Below are 23,663 nucleotides of genomic sequence, written 5' to 3' on the forward strand. Positions count from 1 at the left end.
TTATGAATTTGATCGGGTTGCCCAAAAAGTTAAATATTGTAACTTTAAGTAAAATCTCCACCCACCCTGGGCACCATGTCATGCAAAACGTTGCTGGACGTTCATCCTTATCTCAGAACATGGGCTTATGTCGCATTCATATCAACTGGGAACTTGTAAATCTCTGACTTCCGAGCGTTCAAGATAACTGGGAACTCTGGAAAAAACAAACTCAGAGTGGGAAAAATATTTTTGAATGTTCATCCAACTCGAAATTCCAAGTCCTAAAATGTTTTTTTTTTTCCTAGAGCCCTGACTTTCCGACCTGAAGATCACTAATGTCATGATTTGACCTTTTTTCGAGTTCCCAGTTGTTTAGAACGCGGCATGGAACCTCTGTAAAAAACTAGGTCTATTAATGACGTCAGTGATCTTTAGGTTGGAAAGTCAGAACTCTAGAAAGATGCCAGAGTTTTTCTAGAATTCTGAGTTGGTTGACCGTTCAAAACAATTTTTCCTGTCAGAGTTAGTATTTTTCGAGTTCCCAGTTGTATTGCATGCTTGGAAGTCAGAGATTTACCAGTTCCCAGTTGTTTTGAACATGACACAAGCCCATGTTCTGACTTAAGGATGAACGTTCAGCAACATTTTGCATGGTCTGGTGCCCCGGGTTGGCAACACATTCAAAACATGCCGTGTTCAAAACAACAGGGAGGTCAAATCATGACCTTAGTGATCTTCAGGTCGGAAAGTTGGAGCTCTAGAAAAAGGCCAGAGTTCCCGAGTTGAAATTCTGAGTTGGATTACTATTCAAATGAACATTTCCCAGTCTGAGCTCATTTTTTTTAGAGTTCCCAGTTGTTTTGAACACATTGAAGTGGGAATTCTGAGATTTGTACATGGTACCAGTTGTCTTGAATATGGTGCTTTCAAGACAACCGTGAACTCCGAAAAGAACGAGGTCAAATCATGACAGTGATTTTCAGGTCAGTGACCTTCAGGTTTGATGACTGTTCAAAACGATTTTTCCCCCCAAGTTCCCAGTTGTCGTGAACGCACTAAAGTCGGAGATGTCCGAGTTCCGAGTTGTTATGAATGCGACATTTTTATTCTCCAAGTGGAATGCCTCATATGTACATGGGAGGAGTCCACGTGAGACACAGTCGACTTCAAATTTGATTCGTTTGGGAAAATGTACGTAATATTTTCTGTGTCGTCCACATACATCTGATTGGTCACTTGAAATCACTTTCTCCACACGATAGGCTGAGAAATGTCATGGAGGGGGGGCTCGGAATATATCCCTCCGCCCACACTGTCTTTGTTGTCGTTGGTGCTGTTTGATATCTGCTGTAGATTTTGGTGGCGCTGTAACACGGATGACAACCATCTAGCCTGGTAGTCCGTCGCAACGGCAACAGCAGTTTTTCGACGGGGGAGAGTGTATCTGCGACGGCGAAGGGGAGCAAGGATTCACGGCCTCAATAATGGCTACTGAAACCACATCGTCCTGCACTGGCTCCAATTTACTGCAGCCGATAAGCGAGATAATCAATCTTCCTCTAGACCAGGTAAAAAATATATTTTTGAATTGATTATCGCCTTGGTTTTGGTGTACTACTGTAGGTTAACTGGTTTTATTAGTGATGCAGAGATTGTAGCGTGCAGGCTACAATAACCTCATTGAATGCCGTCTTAATCAGAAAGTCAGAGACGTCATTCGCTAGATTGTTGCATTATTGTAAAAAATGTTTTAGGCCTACTAGATACTAATATTTTTACATTTTCGAAATGATTGGAGAATTTGGTAACTTCAGCTTCTCGTGTATTGTTGAATTGTTTGGATTGTCAACTGTAGGATGTATTAGGCCTAGCACTTGCTTATTGAAAGTTCCATTCATTCAACACTATTTCCACCTAGGCTGCGCCACTGTTGCAAAACTTATAGGCCTATACTACCACCAATCGTTTTTTTTCCACACAGACAAAGCGGTCTACATTGACATCTTCTCAAGCGAGTAATTCATCAACCCTTTAAATCAATTAAATTGATACCAGTGTCTCTCCTAGCTAATCGCTTATTATTTAATGCGATTAGACTTGCCTACCACAATCAGTGTCCTGCTGTGTGTGACGTAGCCCACCAGTTGTGTAACAAGGTGTGGTCCATTGATAACTATTGCATATCGTAAGGGGTCGTTTTGACGTTAGACTGCTAATGCTTGCATTCTAATCACATTTCCGTTTATCACACACACACCCAGCGGACTTTGTTAATACTCTGCTGTGTCACTGTGAGCCCTCTCTTCAATCATATCAAACTGTATCTTCCAGAGATCCCCAGGGGTTGTGTACAGCAGCATATGAAAAAACAGTTGGTCCCTCCAAATATGTGATGGGGACAGTAACCCAATACTGTTTCAAATCAATATGAACACTCAACCTCGTGTCTCTTTGCTATCACTGAATTGTCCTTTTACGGAGTAGGGCTGGGCCGCGGCTTTTGTGGAGCGATGGGTAACGATGCTTCGAGGGTGACTGTTGATGTGTGCAGAAGGACCCTGGTTCGCGCCCTGGTATGGGCGAGGGGACGGTTTAAATTTGTACTGTTACAGATGCATGGATATGATTGGGTTTTTACTTCACCTTCTATAATTGTATTTAAATGTTTGGTTTCTTAAATTGGATATGCAACTACTGCGCGTGTAATGTCCGTTTTTATAGTTAACTCGTTTGCTACTTGAGTCGTATTTCTCTCAACTGCTGCATGCCTCTACTCACACCAAACCCTGCCCCTCAAGGAGCGAGCAGTGGCTCCACCACGGAGTCACGAACACTTTCTTGCCGTTCTCTCTGCAGTCTCCACGGTCAGACGGATGCAGTACTGTGTTGGTGACGACGCTGCTTTCCACAAGCGTTCAATAATTACTATTAGTTTGTGTATCTTGCTGTCTGCTAGTTTGTCTTTTCTTAGCAAGTTGTGGCTAAAATCCATCTTGTTAGCCGCTAATGCTAATCGCTAGCTAGTTTTCTAAATGTTATAAGAGTCGGAGCAAACGTAGATGGCTAAAACAGCCTGGTGCTGGTGTAGGCCTAGATAGCCTACCATTGCACAAACATTCCTATCCCGATAAGAGAGGTATAGGTGAATCGTGAATGTTACTACTTCGATGAGGTTTAACGGTGATTGGTATCCAATAAGTAGTCCGTCATTGTAAATAATAATTTGTTCTTAACTGACTTGCCTAGTTTAAAGGTTACATGTAAAATAAATAAATGTATTACCGCCACCTACTAGACTGGAGTATAACTCCCTTATACTTAAAATAAATAAATAAACAAAACCCTTACATCTAATCCTACACTCTTGAATATGTGGACATCTATAAGTACCTAGGTGTCTGGCTAGACTGTAAACTCTCCTTCCAGACTCATCAAACATCTCCAATCGAAAATCAAATCTAGAGTCGGCTTTCTATTCCGCAACAAAGCCTCCTTCACTCACGCCGCCAAACTTACCCTAGTAAAACTGACTATCCTACCGATCCTCGACTTTGGCGACGTCATCTACAAAATAGCTTCCAATACTCAGCAAACTGGATGCAGTTTATCACAGTGCCATCCGTTTTGTTACTAAAGCACCTTATACCACCCACCACGGCGACCTGTATGCTCTAGTCTGCTGGCCCTCGCTACATATTCGTCGCCAGACCCACTGGTTCCAGGTCATCTACAAGTCCATGCTAGGTAAACCTCCGCCTTATCTCAGTTCACTGGTCACGATGGCAACACCCACCCGTAGCACGCGCTCCAGCAGGTGTATCTCACTGATCATCCCTAAAGCCAACACCTCATTTGGCTGCCTTTCGTTCCAGTTCTCTGCTGCCTGTGACTGGAACGAATTGCAAAAATCGCTGAAGTTGGATACTTTTATCTCCCTCACCAACTTCAAACATCTGCTATCTGAGCAGCTAACCGATCGCTGCAGCTGTACATAGTCTATCGGTAAATAGCCCACCCAATTTTACCTACCTCATCCCCATACTTTGTTTTATTTATTTATTTACTTTTCTGCTCTTTTGCACACCAATATCTCTACCTGTACATGACCATCTGATCATTTATCACTCCAGTGTTAATCTGCAAAATTGTAATTATTTGCCTACCTCATGCCTTTTGTACACAATGTATATAGACTCTCTTTTTTTTCTACTGTGTTATTGACTTGTTTATTGTTTACTCCATGTGTAACTCTGTTGTCTGTTCACACTGCTATGCTTTATCTTGGCCAGGTCGCAGTTGCAAATGAGAACTTGTTCTCAACTAGCCTACCTGGTTAAATAAAGGTGAAATAAAAATAAAACTCACTAAAAAGCCACCACCACACTCCACTATTTAAATATATCTTGTCCTACCTCAGGCCAACCGCCTGAAAGGACGGGACACCACCACTCAACACACCCTGTAACTCTTCTGACATCAAGTCTCCTACATCCAATTACCTCTGCAGCTCGCCTCAACCTAAATTTTCTGCAATTTCGGTTCCATCCCTGCAGTACATTTGTTAACCATTATTATAAATGCTGACAACTTCTGCACTACTCTAACTCTGGAAACCTCAACCTGCTTCTCTCACACCGGACATTTCTGAACCCTAGTCCCATCGGCACCCCGAAAATTAACACATACCATTACTTTCCCAATGCTACACATTCCTTTGTCTCATGCCCTTCTGCACACTTCTCTCCCTTAGGAACCTCCCTCATACACATAGCTGCCTAATGCCCATATGCTTGACACCTGTAACAACGTAATGTATTTGGCACAAAAGCTCATACAGGATAACTTATACACAGTGCATTCGGAAAGTATTCATACCCCTTGACTTTTTCCACATTTTGTATCCTTATTCTAAAATTGCTTTGTTTCCCCCTTATCAATCTACACACAATTCCCCTGTCTGATCAGGCATACAGCTCACTCTGCTTACACTTTCTACCATTCTTCTTTAACAAACCATCTCCCTTTTCCCGCCATTCCTCCTCTGTATTCCAAGTATACTGCAGGGTAGCCTAGTGGATAGAGCGTTGTGCTATTAACTGAAAGGTTGCAAGTTCGAATCCCCGAGCGGACAAGGTACAAATCTGTTGTTTTGCCCCTGAACAAGGCAGTTAACCCACTGTTCCTAGGCCGTCATTGAAAATAAGAATTTGTTCTTGCCTAGTTAATTAAAGGTTAAATAAACAAAAATACGTCTCCTTATGATTATAGTGCACTTCTCCGGACATACATCTTGTTCTTGCCCTCTCAAGGGATGCCATTTTCCTTCTCTCCAGCCCGTCCAGACACAACAACGCGTCCCTTCTACTGATCCATTAATATGTTAGCTAGGTAAGAAAAACATGAAATGTAACGCAATTAGGATCCCCTGGAAACATTGACCAACATTTGGTTCCTACCCTGTCAATAAATCCTTCCTGGCTTATTCATTCTATGTTATGTCAAACAACAATGTATTCAATGTGCTGCCCGCTATATTCCAACAGTTCACCAATTAACTAGGTGTGGCTTTTTTTGCCCATATCATGCAGCCCTGCGTAGCAGTGAGGAAATTATATATTTTTTAACGTGTGGGAAATTAACAGTATCAAACAAACAAAATGGAGGAAGCCGCATCTGAAATGACTTATTTGTTGCCACAACTACTCATAAAGCATATATAGAATTTGTATTATTCAAAAACATAAAATAACATAAATATTGTGATACGATGTCCATATCGCCCAGCCATACAACATAGCAGCTGTGGGAGAATGTATTCTATCTCATAAATTGGGGCAAGTCTTTTAGCTTCTGTTTCATCCATACTGACACTGCTTGTTTGCGTTCTCCTTTTATGCCACCAGGCCTCTGATGAAAGACTGATGGACGACATGTTCGCAACCACCTGCAATTCTCTATTTTCTTAATGTCTCCTTATTTTACATTTTGAGCCATTTACCAGAAACTCTAATCCAGAGCGATTTACAGGAGCAATTAGGGTTGAGTGCATTGCTCAAGGGCACATCAACCAGGTTTTCACCTAGTTGCCTCTGGGATTTGAAAGAAACTGACCCAAAGCACTTAACTGCTAAGATACCTGCCGCCCCTCTTAGCTCTGTTGGATTGCATATTTACAAAATGGGGAAGAGTATTCTGCACAAAATATCTTTAATCTCAGTCCCACTCAGCAGGGAGAAAAATGATGAATAGCATGGGCAGGGATCTGCCATCAGATTGTCCACATCAGGTGAAGAGTTTGGTCATTGTGGTTTAAACAATAACACAATACATAATTAAATGGAATACAGGTAGCAACTTTATGTCCAGCTCTAGAGCTGGCCACTCTTTACATAACCAATGGCTGTTGGTCTATATTACCTCAGCTGTATAAGGGTATTTTTGTATAAGTAGCTCTAAATTAAATGCAATCACCTCCAAAATGATTGGCCCTTTAATAAAGATGAGCAAAACATTTTATACTGATACAATTACTCAGAGGAGACATTTTCTTAGACCATTCTTTCATACAGAATCTTTCCAGGTCCTTCATATACTTCGGTCTGTGCTTATGGACTGCCCTCAATTCAAACCACATGTTTTCAATGTTGTTCAAGTCCAGAGACTGAGATGTCCATTGCAAAATGTTGATTATTGTGGTCATTTAACCATTTCTTTGTGGATTTGATGTGTGCTTGGGGTCATTGTTTTGCTGGAAGATCCACTTGTGGCCAAGTTTCAGCCTCCTGGCAGAGGCACACAGGTTTTTGGCTAAAATGTTATGGTACTTGGTAGAGTTCATGACACTATTGTCCTAACAAGAGCCCTAGGACCAGTGGAAGCAAAACAACCCCATAATCTAAAATATCCACCACCATAGTTTACAGTAGGTATGAGGTTATTTTCTGCACATGTATCCATCTTTTGGCGACAAACCCACCGCTGGTGTGTGTGACCAGTCTCTGCCGCTGAAAAGCATCCCCATAGCATGATGCTGCCACAGCCATGCTTCACGGTGGGGATGGTGCTATCATGTGTATTTAAAAAAAACAATTCTTCTTCCCAGGAGTGGCCACTCTCCCATAAAGCCCAGATTGGTGAAGTGCTGTAGACTGTCCTTCTGGCACGTTCTCCCAGCTCAGCCAATGAACTCTCGTTCTGTCATAGTCTGCCTTTGCCTCCCTGACCAAGGTCCTGATTGCCCGGTTGCTCAGTTTGGTTGGATGGCCAGCTCTAGGCAGTCTGGGTAGTTCCATATTTCCCAATGATGGAGACCACTGCTCTCGGAAACTTTAAACAGTCTTGAAATTGTTTTAAATTCATTACAATTCTGTCTTGGAGATCTATTGACAGTTCCTTGGGCTTAAGGGTATTTTTTATTTAACTAGGCAAGTCCGTTAAGAACAAATTGTTATTTACATTGACGGCCTACCCCGGCCAAACCCTCCCATGGCCAAACCCTCCCCTAACCCGGACATCACAGGGCCAATTGTGCGCTGCCCTATGGGACTCCTGATCACGGCCGGTTGTGATACAGCCCAGGATCAAACCAGGATCTGTAGTGATCAAATGTATTTATATAGCCCTTCTTAGATCAGCTGATATCTCAAAGTGCTGTACAGAAAACCAGCCTAAAACTTCAAACAGCAAGCAATGCAGGTGTAGAAGCACGGTGGCTAGGAAAAACTCCCTAGAAAGGCCAAAACCTAGGAAGGAACCAGGAGAGGAACCAGGCTATGAGGGGTGGCCAGTCCTCTTCTGGCTGTGCCGGGTGGAGATTATAACAGAACATGGCCAAGATGTTCAAATGTTCATAAATGACCAGCATGGTCAAATAATAATCACAGTGGTTGTCAAGGGTGCAACAGGTCAGCACCTCTACCGCTCCTGCTGTCTCTAGACAGTTGAAAACAGCAGTTCTGGGACAGGTAGCATGTCTGGTGATGCCTGAGATGCAGTGCCTTAGACCACTGCGCCACTCTGGAGCCCTGATTGTAGTATAGTTTCTGACATTGACTATCAACTGTGGGACCTTTTTTATATAGACTGGTGTGTTTTTCTAAATGTCAAAACAATTGAATTGGCAACAGGTGTACTCCAATCAAGTGGTAGTGTCATCTCAAGGAAATTGAATGTACCTGAGCTCCATTTGGAGTGTCATGGCGAGGGGTATGAGTACTTATGTACATTTATTGAAAAATTAAATACAACATTTCTGAGAACATGTTTCCACTTTCTCATTATGTATGTATCTATCTAGGCTCATCCATTTTGAATTCCTGTTGTAACACAACAATGTGGAATAAGTCAAGGGGTATGAATACTTTCTGGAGGCACTATCAGTCCTATGGGTTCTACTTCACTTGCATGAGTTTCATGATTTTTCTGCCATTCATTGATGTCATGTTTCAGAACGCCCTATACAGCGAACACAGGAAGTACAGGAAATTTGAATTGGGTTAGATGCGCTTTACCCTTTATGTGTGCATGAAAATATGAAGGAGCCGGTCGTTTGAAGTTGACGAGTGCCTTTTGCTTTGCCAACTGAACTTTAGCAATTACTCATTAGCAAACTTATTTTCATTTCAAATGTAAAATTTCTCTAGTATAGGCTACTTATCGTGATGAATAAGTGTTCATTTTCTGGAAGGTAAAACGTTTTCAGTGTATAGAAAAGATAATGGTGCTATATATTTTTAAATAAGATCATCTTTGATAATTGACAATCACCTAAATAAAAAATTGAGAGTCGGGGAGAATCTAAAATTGTCATTGCGTGGGGGCCCCCATTGATTTTACGTTTGAGTCACTCCGATAGCACAAGAACAAGGCATAAGCAATGGAAAAATGTGTAGCATTGTAGGAAATTGACTTTAAAAAGGCAAACTGTTTCTGAGGCCAAGAGGGCCTCTAAAACGGCGCCATTGGCCACGCCCGCTACCCCCTAACTTCGCTACCGATGTCTTAGTTCTGTAATGTGGGCAGTGTAATCTGAGCAGGCCCCAGCCAGCTCCCCTCCATGCTTTCTTGGTGTAGGCCTGCTATGAAATTGGCTCTCCACATGAAGTGCTTTGGCCCCTTCTATACTTCTGTACCACACCCCTTTCACCCACACTGAGGCAAGCTTGTGTGGGTGGGACTTGTTATAGCATGCCTGCAGGTTGACATACTCTTGGTAATGTGATCACCTGTCTGGCTTTAAAGGAAGTCTTTGGTCTAGCTTGTCATGCTGAGAAGTTCTTATTAGGATAGGTTGTTCAACATAATTAGCCTAGTTCTATGGTTAGTCAAATGAATAGCCTCGGGGTTTCTCGTAAGCCCATTGGCATTAGTATGAGTCACTGCACAAGTGTTCATTCTGTGTAACATATCATTGACCATTGCCTGGGGGCCAGGAGTGGCCCGTGAGTGTCACAGGGATTCCAGATATGCAACCAGGTATTGTTGCTCTATAATGACATGTTCTGGCAACACTGTCATTTGACCACATGCCTAATCCCGTGCTGTGAAATAGCATTTATAATCCAAACCCTGCATTCCTTAATAGGGTCATTATTGTTGTGGTTTCATCTTTTTCCATATTAGTCCATCTGCTGTAATAACGGGTGCAAATGGCATTAGTGTGGAATTGTTTAAGAAAGCTGTGTCTGATTGGTTGTGAATGCACTCTCTTTAGAATGACGTATGTTAAAGTAAACCGCTTGGCTGAGTCGGGTCTCTCGCTCCTTCATCTTTGTCAAACATCAGCATGACTACGTTCCAATTAGAGAGGGAGAGAAGGAAACACTCCCAGTGTAATATTTAGCTTTTCGTGTGAAAATCATTGGTGTCGTGACACTTTTCTAAGCAACGGCTGAACTGAATGTGTCAATGTCACACAGCAAAGTACATAGATCACTATTTGTTAACTCAACAGCATTTCTTATAATAAATTATGGTAATAGTAAATTATGAAATGTTTCTTCTTTATTAACCCTTCCATGTACCTCCTTGAGAAAGTAGTGGACTCTGCGGCCCTTAACCACACTACAATGTCAGACTTAAAGGCTTTTGTCAACTCTCATATGACGCTGACCAGCCTGTTACAATGAAGTCGTAAGCCTCAGAACGCCAATGCTCTAAGGCAGGGGTTTACTCTGCAGCGCTGGGACTTTTCCTCTGGAGAAAAGCATACTTTGTACCAATGATGCTTCACATTGTATGTTTAAAGCATTCACTAATGAAGAACTACTCTGCTCTGGTTTTATTGGAATACAGTTTAATGCACATCATGTGATTGTTGTGGATAGTCAGGGTAATATAATAGTTTAAAACATTTCCATGCTTTGCAAGAAGTATGATTTCTGTAACAATCCTGTTTACATGGACACATCTGAAATCAGGCTACCTGATGGGCCTTTTGATAAATGCAGAAAATGACCAATCAAAACATTCTACCACGGTGACCATGTTATTTCTGTGAAGACTTTTTGATTCGGAGTTCGGACATATAAAGTTTGTGAGAACTATAAGATGCATACTTATAGTTTAAGAACTCACTTCACTCGCGCATAAGAGGGAGGCTTGCGCTACCTGGTGCTGGCACATACGCAGCTCATATACACCGCTGTAATGCCTATTAAGCTGTTTACATGTCCTAATCATTGGAAATATTGCTCAGAAAACTAGGTATTTTAATCGGTGTATGCTTACTTCAATTATGACTTCCATTTTAAGTTCAGCAGAGCAAGGTGTTGACATGACTAATGCCTTACTTGGCCTTCTGCCATAATCAGTTTATTAAATTGTTAGTGTGCATGTAAAAGTTGTCAGTGTGGTTTTATTTCTCCTTGTCTGTAAGACGAGCCTTCTCTTGTTGCTGCTGCGCTTTCCGTGGGCCTGCTGTGTTCTCACCTCCCTCTGTGGTTTATAATGGAGGAAGGCTGGTTGCTAGCCCCCTAGTGATAGCTCAGTAATGGAGGAAGGCTTGTTGCTGATCCCTAGTGATGGCTCAGTAATGGAGAAAGACTGGTCCCTAGCCCCGTAGTGGTGGCTCAGTAATGGAGGAAGGCTGGTTGCTTGTCCCTAGCCCCCTAGTGATGGCTCAGTAATGGAGGAAGGCTGGTCCCTAGCCCCCTAGTGATGGCTCAGTAATGGAGGAATGCTGGTTGCGGATCCTTAGTGATGGCTCAGTAATGGAGGAAGGCTGGTCCCTAGCCCCGTAGGGGTGGCTCAGTAATGGAGGAAGGCTGGTTGCTAGCCCCCCTAGTGATGGCTCAGTAATGAAGGCTGGTTGCTTGTCCCTAGCCCCCTAGTGATGACTCAGTAATGGAGGTAGACTTGTTGCTAGCCCCCTAGTGATGGCTCAGTAATGGAGGAAGGCTGGTTGCTAGCCCCCTAGTGATGGCTCAGTAATGGAGGAATGCTTGTTGTGGTTGCGTGTCCCTAGCCCGGTAGTAATGGCTCAGGGACTAAAAGCCTGATCCCTGATCTCTCTAATTGGTGCACCTCAGGGGAGTATATTTGTTCCAATAGATTATTATTTTTTTTTTGCTGCTTACTTATGTGTAGTGCTACAGGATCTGTAGTGATCAAATGTATTTATATAGCCCTTCTTACATCAGCTGATATTTCAAAGTGCTGTACAGAAACCCAGCCTAAAACCCCAAACAGCAAGCAATGCAGGTGTAGAAGCACGGTGGCTAGGAAAAACTCCCTAGAAAGGCCAAAACAGGGAGAGGAAGCAGGCTATGAGGGGTGGCCAGTCCTCTTCTGGCTGTGCTGGGTGGAGATTATATCAGAACATGGCCAAGTTGTTTCAATGTTCATAAATGACCAGCAGGGTCAAATAATAATCACAGTAGTTGTCGAGGGTGCAGCAAGTCAGCACCTCAGGAGTAAATGTCAGTTGGCTTTTCATAGCCGATCATTAGGAGTATCTCTACCACTCCTGATGTCTCCATAGAGTTGAAAACAGCAGGTCTGGGACAGGTAGCACATCCGGTGAACAGGTCAGGGTTCCATAGCCGCAGGCAGAACAGTTGAAACTGGAGCAGCAGCACAGCCAGGTGGACTGGGGACAGCAAGGAGTCATCATGCCATAGTCCTGAGGTGTGGTCCTAGGGCTCAGGTCCTCCAAGAGAATTAGAGTGCATACTTAAATTCACACAGGACACTGGATAAGACAGGAGAAGCACTCCAGATATATAAGACTGACCCTAGCCTCCCGACACATAAACTACTGCAGCATAAATACTGGAGGCTGAGACAGGAGGGGTCAGGAGATGCTGTGTCTTAGACCGCTGCGCCTCTCGGGAGCCCCCAAGTGCTTATGTAACGTTAGCGTAGCCTGTAATACTATTAAGACTATATTATACCTAGTTTTTATGTTCTAGTCTACCATTTTCAAGCAATTATCAAAAGGGTTATTTAAACACTATTGTTAAGCAGTTCAAATGATAGATATTCATTTGAATACACTGTTGGCTTCAAAGGATCTAGCCTGCTTCTCAAAGTGGTGTTGTATGGGCGTCAGATATGAATGGTTTAATGTTTGTTCTCCACAGCCCCTGGCTCTGTGCTGAAAGGTTCTGTCCCATATCTATGCACTTCAGCCACCCCTTTCCCGTGGCAAGGGGTATCCTAGCAACGAGCTATGTTATTTTCTGTGTTACTGGGGCAACCAGGGTTGTACAGTTTTAGAATGTTTATTCCTCTATATTTTCTGCATGAGTAACCCGTGAGTTGGGTTATGTACGTTAACTGTAGTGTGGTGTTGAAGCCATCGCACCCCTGACCAGTCGACCTGCATGCTACGAAATACAAATTCTCTGCTTAGTGAGCTAATTGGGCTACACTAATACTTAAAGGGAGTCCAGTGAAACACTCATACATTGGTTGAATTGAAGTGACCTGTATGGTTTACAGTAAAATATCCTCCTGTGTATGACTTGCCTCCCAAGCATACTTTTGCAACTTTCAGCCCAGCTATAAAAGGCCATATCTTCTCATGACCAACACTAGTTCAGACTCCACTGTAAACCACTGTGACTCATGAATGTTGCCACTGTGGAAACTGAAAGCAAATGTTGCCAGGAGCTTAAATCTGAGTTACTGTAGCCTATTTTAGCCCAGTTAAAATAACATGGGCCTAAATTTACCTGTTGGTGTTGAGTACAGGTCTTGCTCTGTCTCTCTCTACCTTATACTATCTCACTCTGCATGTGGCTATTGAGGGATATCTATGTTGAGATGTTTCACCAGTTTTGAGTGTTAAAAACAATATGGGTTAACCGTAGCGATGAAGTCATCTTGCTTGCACAGCATTCTGGGAACCTTTCCCCTCAAACATTCCATTAACTGCCAACAGCCACTGAAGTTTGATTTTGTAAATAAAATAAAAATCTAGGTTCTGCTCCTTCCCTGACTTTCCCTAAATGCTTGTATTTTACACTGCTCATTTGTCAGAATTTTGCAATCACAAACAAAGTATTTAGCCTTTTTACTTATTTAAATAGTTTGTCAACCCCATCCCCCCCACACACACACCTACAGTGCCTTGCGAAAGTATTCGGCCCCCTTGAACTTTGCGACCTTTTGCCACATTTCAGGCTTCAAACAGGCTTTAAAACTGTATTTTTTTTGTGAAGAATCAACAACAAGTGGGACACAATCATGAAGTGGAACGACATTTATTGGATATTTCAAACTTTTTTAACAAATCAAAAACTGAAAAATTGGGCGTGCAAAATTATTCAGCCCCTTTACTTTCAGTGCAGCAAACTCTCTCCAGAAGTTCAGTGAGGATCTCTGAATGATCCAATGTTGACCTACAGTTTTATATCTTTATGTTTGAAGCCTGAAATGTGGCAAAAGGTCGCAAAGTTCAAGGGGGCCGAATACTTTCGCAAGGCACTGTATTACTAATTTAACCCGGCAAGGCAATGTGCTGTATGACTTTTGTACCCAGCCAGGTACTAATGCATCTCTCTCTCCTCTCTGAATGAATGATAAATTAATGGAATGGGTGATACTTGTGCACCTTACTTCACAATTTAATTTGTGAAGTAAATTAATTATAAGAGGGTGAAGAGAATTAATTTAGAAAGACAACAATAGTGTAATGATCAGTTTGTCATGGCTATTTTATCAGCAGCAACTAATTTCACTGTGTGCTTTGAGGGTTGATATCGTTCTCTTTAACATTTTACTTTGTAAAAAGAAGCTGTTACAGGACTGTTTTATTTCCTGTAACTCTTTTACTAATGAAAACATGCTGTGTGTTGCAGTTGGCCTTTAGAATAATGCAAAACATATCTGTGATTCTATCCAACTTTATGACCGGGAAACAAACAATGCCAGTCAGCCTGAACAGCCTCGCTATCGAAACCAATTTCACACATAAGAGTTAGACTATTGTCAATGTAATCTTGTCTATAGGCTGAGTGTGACCATATTAGGTCTATCAGGTGTCAAAATTGTACATGAAGAGATGGGCACATCTTGTAGTTTTACAGATGCAGGGAAAGGATCATCACTTTATCAAATCCTCCTTCAGAGTCGCATGCAGGTAAAGCATCTTGATTTCTATATCGTATCAGAACGAGCATGTTCTGGTGTTTCTCAGACACTTCCCTCTGTCAAATAACTCTCATAATTCAAGGGATGCAGCTCTATTTCCAAATGTCCCTTTTTCCAAGAATATCTGTGCTGTCCATGCATTCAGCACATGACCAGTCCCCTGGGTGGTCACCCCCTGCTCCGGCAATTCATCCTTTTAAAATTGTTCATGCAATGGTGCTTTTGTTTATGAATACAGCAAATAATGTCACCTGTGCATCTGACTGGTTATCTTTTTGTTTCTACTTTGTCAAAAGAAGCTGCAACTGGGCTTTATTAATTAATGTAACTCGACTACTAATCAAATGAACAAATGAAGTTGGTCAAATGGATTACACTAATGTTTTTATTTTAAGGGAGACTAAAATAGGCAATAGCCTGCTTTTTCTAGGACTTTGTAGAATTATACAAAACATATCCTTGATTCTAAACTCTTTTTTTTAATTGACAGGTATCTTAATGCAATGAATCCTTTTATAATTTCTGCACTATTTATCAAGCTGTTGGTGATTTTATGCTTGCTGCACTTTTGGGTGTTGATATGCATCTGATGTGTATGCTAAAGAGGCACCCGGCAACGCTCCATAAGCTGAAAGGACAGGCGGTTTGGTGTTAAACAGCCATTCAGTGGGATTGAGCTCTCCTCCACGGATGAACAAGACAACACTTAAACAATCACTGCCACTTCTCCTGAGGTTTCATTTTACACACTGAAGGGTTTAATTTGTCAGCTGACTGGGGATAGACTCCCTGTCTGTGGAATAACCTTCAGCAAACCTCAATAGTTGCCCATCACATGGCAGTCTAGGCCTACACCTTGTTGATGATGTCAGTGGTTTCTCTGCTGTGCTATGATGAAGGCGGCCAACTTTGGTGCAAAACACTTTTCAGGAGTGTATATGTGGACTGTGTTGAGATTGTATGTTTTACATTTTGTAATGTATTGCCTTCTTGGCCAGGTCTCCTTTGCCAAAGACAGTGTCTCAGTGGGCTTTTCCTGGTTAAATAAAATCACTGCATTAAGATATACTATGATTATCTCTTTGTAAAGTATGACTGTCTAATGTGTGTTTTTAGTTTGGCTTATGTACTTCCATTTCTGTAATTGTGTTGCATTGGATACACGTCATCTGAAGGCTAGTGTGATGTGAATGTTAATTGAGTAGGTTTACTGCTAGTGATGTTGCAGATTTTCCCAACCTCACATTCTCTGAGGGAGCAGCTGACATAGGGGTGCTGCTGTGTCCACACTAGTCTTCACAGGTCCTAAAATTGGACCTGTTCTGAAAAGGATCTGGGGCTTTCCCACCCGGACCTGATATTCATAAAGTTTTTTTAATATAGGGACCCATTCCCAACGGACCCGAAGACATCTAGACCCGGTCTGTATAGATCGGCTCCGGGCCCGGTTCAAACCGAGCGAGGGAAGCAGCAGAAAAGTCATTTTCTAAAGCTACTTTATTAACCAAAGCGGGAGAGGGATTCAGGTTCTTCCGAACAAGTCAGTTAAAATGACACGCCTGATACCCGTGACAATCCTAGAGCAGACATTATTTAGAATTATGGATCCCGTCTCGGTATCCGGGTGCAGGTGGATCCATGAAGACCTCTAGTTCACACACACTCCCAATGGACAGATGGCGAACGCGTTCACTCTGACCAGTAACATCAAGGCCTCTTTGGAAGTGTCCAGGGTGTCCAGCTGTTCATTTAGGATGCTTAAAATGCCTGTTGTGGCGCTCGTTGGTTGTGAACACAAACCAAAATTAAACCCCTGCAGAGACAATGCAAATCAATGTTTTTTAAAGGGTCATTTATCCTAGTAGAGGTAGGGTCATTTATCCTAGTAGAGGTAGGGTCATTTATCCTAGTAGAGGTAGGGTCATTTATCCTAGTAGAGGTAGGGAAAAACAAGGGGGCTGGCTTCTCAGAAAAGTTATCTTCTAGTCTTCCTTTCTTTCAACACAACAAAGTCACCCTATGGAAATTCCCCCACCAATGCTCCTTCACAGATGGGATTTTCAAATCCCCACACCACTTTGGACAAGGGATATTTGCATACCCAGATACAAGCAAATAGTTTCAAAGGTACAAACAGAATATCTAACACGACGATAGCCAAAAGCAGGCTAGCGGTCTGACTTGGTTGCTTGCAAGGTCACAGAACGAGTAAAAGAAAGCTGTTAGGTCGACGCACCAAGGAGCATGACTTGAAGAAGACAGGAAGGACTTTGGTTTCTGTATCTTAAGAGAAAATGAGGAAGTAAGGCGGTAGGTACATTTTTAGGGTGTAAACGCTGCAGTAGACAATCAGTGGTGATGGATTTCAAAACCATTTTTTACGTCTACTGCTCAGCTAGTGTTGCGTAACACACATCTCTGAACTTTCTGTACTGATTTAATGGTTACTAAAGGATTGTGACCAAGACTGCGTGTCTGAATAAACAGTGAAAGTTGGGTTATGTATTTCAAACATTAACAGCCAAGTGCAGGCTGTTTTTTCATGCTGTGTAATGTGATAATTTTTTATTTTTTTCCCCTCTTTTTTTGTGTGAATGGGAAAGGAGAGCTGGACAGCCTATTCCGCAGTCTCCCAGCGTTAGCACAGGAACGCACGAAACTTTCCCGAGTCACTGCCTCCAGACCAGGCCCCCTGAGTTACAATGTCCGAAAGACAAACCCCTTTGCCTCTTGGCACTGCTCCCATATGCTGCAATCAGCTGGTTTGCTAAAGCCAGGTTGGTGTCACTGAAGGGGCCCATCAAGGTTTTTTACTGTAGGCAGTGACTTAGGCATTGGCTGTCGTCCAGACACCACTGAGGTGAGTCACCCTCCAGGGTCTCTCCAAAAGCCAGATGGGTGGTTTCTAGACTTTTCCTGGACAAACTTATCCTCACCCAGGATAAATGGAGCTCTGAGGGAAACCTATATTTTAACAAGTGTGTAAACAGTCCTGGAAAGACCCAAGCAGTCCCCACTACAAGCATACCACTCAAAATGTAATGTCGGGTTACATGTAGCCTACTGTACCTAGACTACTGTACATTGCCAGGGGATACTGCACTTCTGTTAAAACTGCACTTCAACTGCTCCCTGACCTCCTGGCTATGAGAGGTTCCATGACATATAAATTGAACCTTTGTATACGTTGTAACGACAATGTAAACACGATGACATCATTGTCCTGGCACAGCATTTGTAAGTAGTATTATGTAACGATATGTACTCACTCACACTGTAGTTAGGTTTCATCTCAGAACTGCTTGGGTTGGGACTGCTGCAGCACACTCCAAGCAACAGAACAACAGACAAACTATTGGCTATTTGGACTGCTGCCAGAGCCATTCATGATCCTATTGGGCTGAGTCACAGGCCTCCTGACAGAATAAAACACCTCAGTCTCACTCCTGCGTTAGCTGACAGCCAGTGAGCGAGGACTGCTGTTACCTGACAGCCAGTGAGCGAGGACTGCTGTTACCTGACAGCCAGTGAGCGAGGACTGCTGTTACCTGACAGCCAGTGAGCGAGGACTGCTGTTACCTGACAGCCAGTGAGCGAGGACTGCATCGATGCAAATAAGGCATATTGCCTACATAAGTAAGCCAGTTGAGCTGAGATATGCGCATAACTTTGGAGGCGTCAAACAATGTCGAGGAAGGAAACTGGAATGGAGGGCTCACAGGAGAAAAACAAAGAGACGTTCACTGAGGACATAGAAACACTGTGTACAGCTGTGGCTTTTGATGCTTATCAATGTACAGTGAGCCTACACAAACACACACACACACATTGTCCATTTGTGGTGGGATATAATGTGAAACAGCCCACACAGGCGTTCTCTCTCCTGCCTTTCTCTGTCCATCTGCCTCTGTCCCTTCCTTTCTCTTTCTGTTAGATGCTATGCTTACTCTCTGTTGACATGGTTACATAGCTACTGCATGGAAATGCTTGTGACATCAAGTCAAACAAATTTCAGTCCCAAATTTAATCATCATAACATTTCCTAGCAGCCTTAATGAACCACATCCCAGACCTCCACACAGGAAGCTCTCTGTAACTCACATATGACATGTCAGAACTAAGTCCATATAATGTTTGGACTGGGTTAAATAATGTGTTAGCCTGTATTTGGGTAGCTTGCCACACAAACAATGTGTTTAGTGGGAACAGATTGTTTTGAATGTGTTCGCTTTGTATAGAACGCTGCCTTTTGGTAAGAGGAAGGATACGTTGAGTTGGCTTCAGTTTATGCTGAGGTTTAATAGGAGATTGCATGTGAATTTTTATTAGGCTTCAGGCCATTTCAATATTCCAGGTACACACACCCTGGCTATGAATTGGCACATCTTTGTGTACTTGCTTGTGCAGGGTGGATGGCAGGACGTACACTAAGGTAGTATCTCTGGCTGTGTGCTGGCTGCCCTGTGGGGAATGCCTGATGATCCTCCGGCTGTTAATAGCCCGATCTGGCCGCAGCGCCTGCCTGTGTTCAGTAGATCAGCACAGAGATGAATGCGCCGCAGGGTGTGTGTGTGCACGCCTCATGGTCCTTTCTTTGTACAGGAGAGGTCACTTTTTAAAAGAAAGGATTGAGCTCTGAGCTTTTCTCCCCCCCCAAAAAAAATTCTCCATTCAGTCCAACTGCCTCCAGCTATCCCTTTCTTCAGCACATGCATGGCAAACTGAATGAATCCAAATGAAGGCTGGCAAACGCCTTCCATTTTGACAGTCATTTTCAACGTCTGTCTGGCCAGTGCCTCTGCAACCTTTTAGCATTTAAACTGAAAAATAATTTCTGTTCGATTAGTGTAAATTGTACCCAGGGTTGAGTGTGCATATTCACTGTTTATCATTGGGTCAGTGCCGCTCGTTTTGTTTTTGGACAATCATTTCCTCGTCCAGATGAGATGGAAGTCATTTTATTTGCCTATTGGATCAGACAACGTCCCTTTTTAATTTTTTTTCTTCATTTAACCAGGCAAGTCAGTTAAGAACAAATTCTTATTTTCAATGATGGCCTAGGAACAGTGGGTTAACTGCCTGTTCAGGGGCAGAACGACAGATTTGTACCTTGTCAGCTCGGGGGTTTGAACTCGCAACCTTCCGGTTACTAGTCCAACGCTCTAACCACTAGGCTACCCTGATCCTTTTGTCAGTGGCAGCAGAGTAGGCTACCCTCAAACTTTAGTCGTATATAAAATCATTTAGCTAATGTCTCCAGTCATATAAAGTGTAGTAGAATTGCCTACTTTAATCCACTACGCACTGCATTGAACAGTCTTTTGCGAACTGTGAGTTTTATATAACTCTATCTAAATTAGGGCTGTCCAATCTAGTGTTGCACTGTATCCCGGTACCGCGCTAGTATCAACATCTTAGAATACCATTGTACTGTTTCATATGATACTACCGACTTACATGGAACCCAAACCGGCCGCGTGCGCCATCGTGCATACATTTGATTTTGTCCCCCTACACCAAACGTGATCACTACACGCAGGTTAAAATATCAAAACAAACTCTGAACCAATTGCATTCATTTGGGGACAGATCAAAAAGCATGGCAACGTAGACGCTCGTTGGCACAATATTTGAATAACATAGATTTCTACATTTATTTTGCAACGCTTGCGCACGCGACGAGAGCGGTGTGGTCAGCCTATTATTCTGCCCTACCGATCTAAAGAACCTGCTGGCGCCTGTTAGAAAATGTTTTATCAATCTTGTTTATAGATTCAGTTGAATTGAAGCAACAGCCTGTTGTATGAGCAGGTCTAATAATATCCACTTCACTTTCATGCGCACATCATGTGGCAGCTGTAATCAACCAGCCCTCACTCACCTGCTTCTCTCAATATCCCCTACCAGCCCTCACTCACCAGCTTCCCTCAGCATCCTCTACCAGCCCTCACTCACCTGCTTCCCTCAGCATCCTCTACCAGCCCTCACTCACCTGCTGCTCTCAGCATTCCCCACCAGCCCTCACTCACCTGCTTCCCTCAGCATCCCCTACCAGCCCTCACTCACCTGCTTCCCTCAGCATCCCCTACCAGCCCTCACTCACCTGCTTCCCTCAGCATCCTCTACCTGCCCTCACTCACCTGCTTCTCTCCGTCTGCTCTTCATGTACGTCTGTTCCTCAGTCAGATTTTTATAAATCATTTAACTGTTATGGCGAGCGGGGATCCAGACCCTCATGAGTCTTCTGTTAGATTTGTACATTTTGTTAAATTGGAGCAGCGAGCAATGTTGATACGTTGTATCATTTCATGGCCTGTTATAACTGAGAGCACAGACCAGTCGGAGTAGACTGCAAGTTCATTGTCATGCAGCCTCTGAGTGTCAGAGGGAAAATGGAGCACTGCTTCGTGACTGGCATGCTTGCAGCTTTACAGCAAAGAAAACGACTTGTCTCTAGCCTCAACGGTTAAAAAAAATGACCCATTTTCCCGGAGGTTTTCTTACTATCGTTATTCACATGCGTTTTATTTACAGTGCCGTCAAAGCATTTGCCCCGGTCTGATTTTTCTCTATTTTTGATACTGAACGTTATCAGCTCTTCAACCTAAACCTAATATTAGATAAACGGAACCTGAGTTCACAAATAACAAAACAAATATACCTATTTTATTTCATTAACAAAGTTACGCAACACCCAATTCCCCTGTGTGAAAATGTAATGGCCCCCTTACACTCAACAGGTTGTGCCACCTTTTAGCTGCAATGACTGCAACCAAATGCTTCCTGTAGTTGATCGCTCTCACATTACTGCAGAGGAATTTTGGTCCACTCTTCCATGCAGAACTGCTTTAACGCAACATTTTGGGGTTTTCAAGCATGAATTGCTTGTTTCAAGTCCTGCCACAGCATCTCAATTGGGATTAATTCTGTACTTTGACTAGGCCTTTCCAAAACTTAATTTTAATGCAGACTTGATTCTGTGTTTTGGATCCTTGTCTTGTTGAATGACTCAGCTGCGCTTCAACTTTATAGACGGATGACCTGATTATTCTCCTGTAGAATTGTTTGATACAGAGCAGAATTCATGGTTCCTTCTAAGGTAAGTCATCCAGGTCCTGAGGCAGCTAAGAATCCCCAAACCATCATACTACCGCCACCATGCTAGACCGTTGGTATGAGATTCTTATTGAGGAAGGTAGTGTTTGGCTCCCTCTTGGCATAATGGGACCCATGTTATCCAAGAAGTTGACTCAAGTTTGCTCAAAAGCACCTGGACGATCATCAAGACTCTTGGAAGAATTTCCTATGGACCGATGATTCAAAAGTGTAACTTTCTGGACGACATGGGTTCCATTACGCCGGACAAACACTGCATTCAACAGTAAGAACCTCAAACCTGGAACACGCTGTCGCTCCAGAGCATTCCAAACATGCTCAATGGGTGATGTGTCTGAGTGCAGGCCATGGAAGAACTGGGACATGTGTACAGATTCTTGTGAAATGGGGCTGTGCATTATCATGCTGAAACATGAGGTAATTGAGGCGGATGAATGACACGACAATGGGCTTCAGGATCTTGTCAAGGTGTCTCTGTACATTCAAATTTCCATTGCGTTAAAATACAATTGTTAATTGTCCGTAGCTTATGGCTGCCCATACCATAACCCCACCGCCACCATGGGGAACTCTGTAAACAACATTGACATCAGCAAACCACTTGACCACACAATGCCATGCACGTGGTTTGCGGTTGTAAGACTGGTTGGACGTACTGCCAAATTCTCCAAAACAAGCATTGGAGGCAGCTTATGGTAGAGAAATTAACATTAAATTATCTGGCACAGCTCTGGTGGACATTCCTACAGTAAGCATGCCAATTGCATACTCCCTCAACTTGAGACATCTGTGGCATTGTCGAGTGACAAGTGTACATTTTATTGTCCCCAGCTCAAGGTACACCTATGTAATGATCGTGCTGTTTAATCAGCTTCTTGATATGCCACAACTCTCAGATGGATTGATTTATCTTGGCAAATGTGAAATGCTCACTAACAGGGATGTAAACAAATTTGTGCACAACATTTGATAGAAATAAGATTTTAGTGCATATGGAAATATATGGGTACTTTTATTTCAGCTCATGAAACATAGGACCAACACTTTACATGTTGCATTTTATATTTTTGTTCAGTGTATATATTCCTCCAGCCAAATCACAGGTAGGCCTTTGCAAATATGAGCAAATCAGCCATTCTATGCACTATTGAGTAGAAGTGTGAATTTCAGTGCTAGGTTTTTGGAGAGCTTTTAGAAAACGTGAGCAAGTGTCTGGGGGACAGGGCGAACAGGATGCTAGGCCATAGATTTTTTTCCCACCGTTGTATCGCGATACTTGGCCTGGAATCATATAGTTTGGCTTAGTGTTAACGATAACAAAATGTTACAATCTAATCATCACATTAGGAATAGTAGGCTATCTTACATACATCTGCAAATGTGAGGATGCAAAATAAAGCATTACATGAAGGTGCATATTTTTTTTTATGGTGAAAATTGGCTTCCCTGAACTTGTCAATCCACTCTCCCCATAGTTGAACAATTTTACCTATTCTATTGGTCAGATTGTTGTTCTGTGTGAGAAAGAAAGCCTATTTCAAACAGATTTTGGGACAGTTGTGGAACGATAGATCTCTAATTCATACAACCAGTAGGCCTAGTCTACATCCCTATTTTGTATATATATATATTTTATAAAAGCAATCAGGGTCATGCAATAGATCAGAACATTTAGCATAACATGTTAAACTATTTATTGACTTTTTTAAGCGCAGCAGTAGGAGGTAGGCTTTGCACGAATGTTCATTCCATAGTGCAATTAGCAGGAAACACAATTGTGAGCAGTTTCATGTGACCGAGATTAATATATACATTAGAAATGGAGAAAGAGGGGCGATCTAAAGATGCAACTAACATGGGTCGCTAATAAACTCAGCAAAAAAAGAAACATCCTCTCACTGTCAACTGCGTTTATTTTCAGCAAACTTAACGTGTAAATATTTCTATGAACATAAGATTCAACAACTGAG

General features: G+C 42.6%; 1 protein-coding gene across 4 annotated transcripts in view; it reads left to right on the top strand.

Annotated features, from left to right (window-relative positions):
* Window positions 1-1,155: 1,155 nt before the first annotated feature.
* The window catches only part of LOC110498114 (membrane-bound glycerophospholipid O-acyltransferase 2), an 80,882-nt gene continuing 58,374 nt past the window's right edge, over window positions 1,156-23,663 (top strand). The window contains exon 1 of one of the 4 annotated variants that reach the window (XM_021574706.3): window positions 1,156-1,550. In XM_021574706.3, the coding sequence (XP_021430381.1) occupies window positions 1,467-1,550 (84 nt within the window). In that variant the 5' untranslated portion in view covers window positions 1,156-1,466. The remainder of the gene's footprint in view (window positions 1,551-23,663) is intronic. The other 3 variants (XM_036955082.2, XM_090211479.1, XM_090211480.1) reach the window with 3 other exon arrangements.

This window comes from Oncorhynchus mykiss, chromosome 19, assembly GCF_057628025.1.
Source record: "Oncorhynchus mykiss isolate SJ-2025 chromosome 19, ASM5762802v1, whole genome shotgun sequence".
Lineage (NCBI taxonomy): Eukaryota > Metazoa > Chordata > Actinopteri > Salmoniformes > Salmonidae > Oncorhynchus > Oncorhynchus mykiss.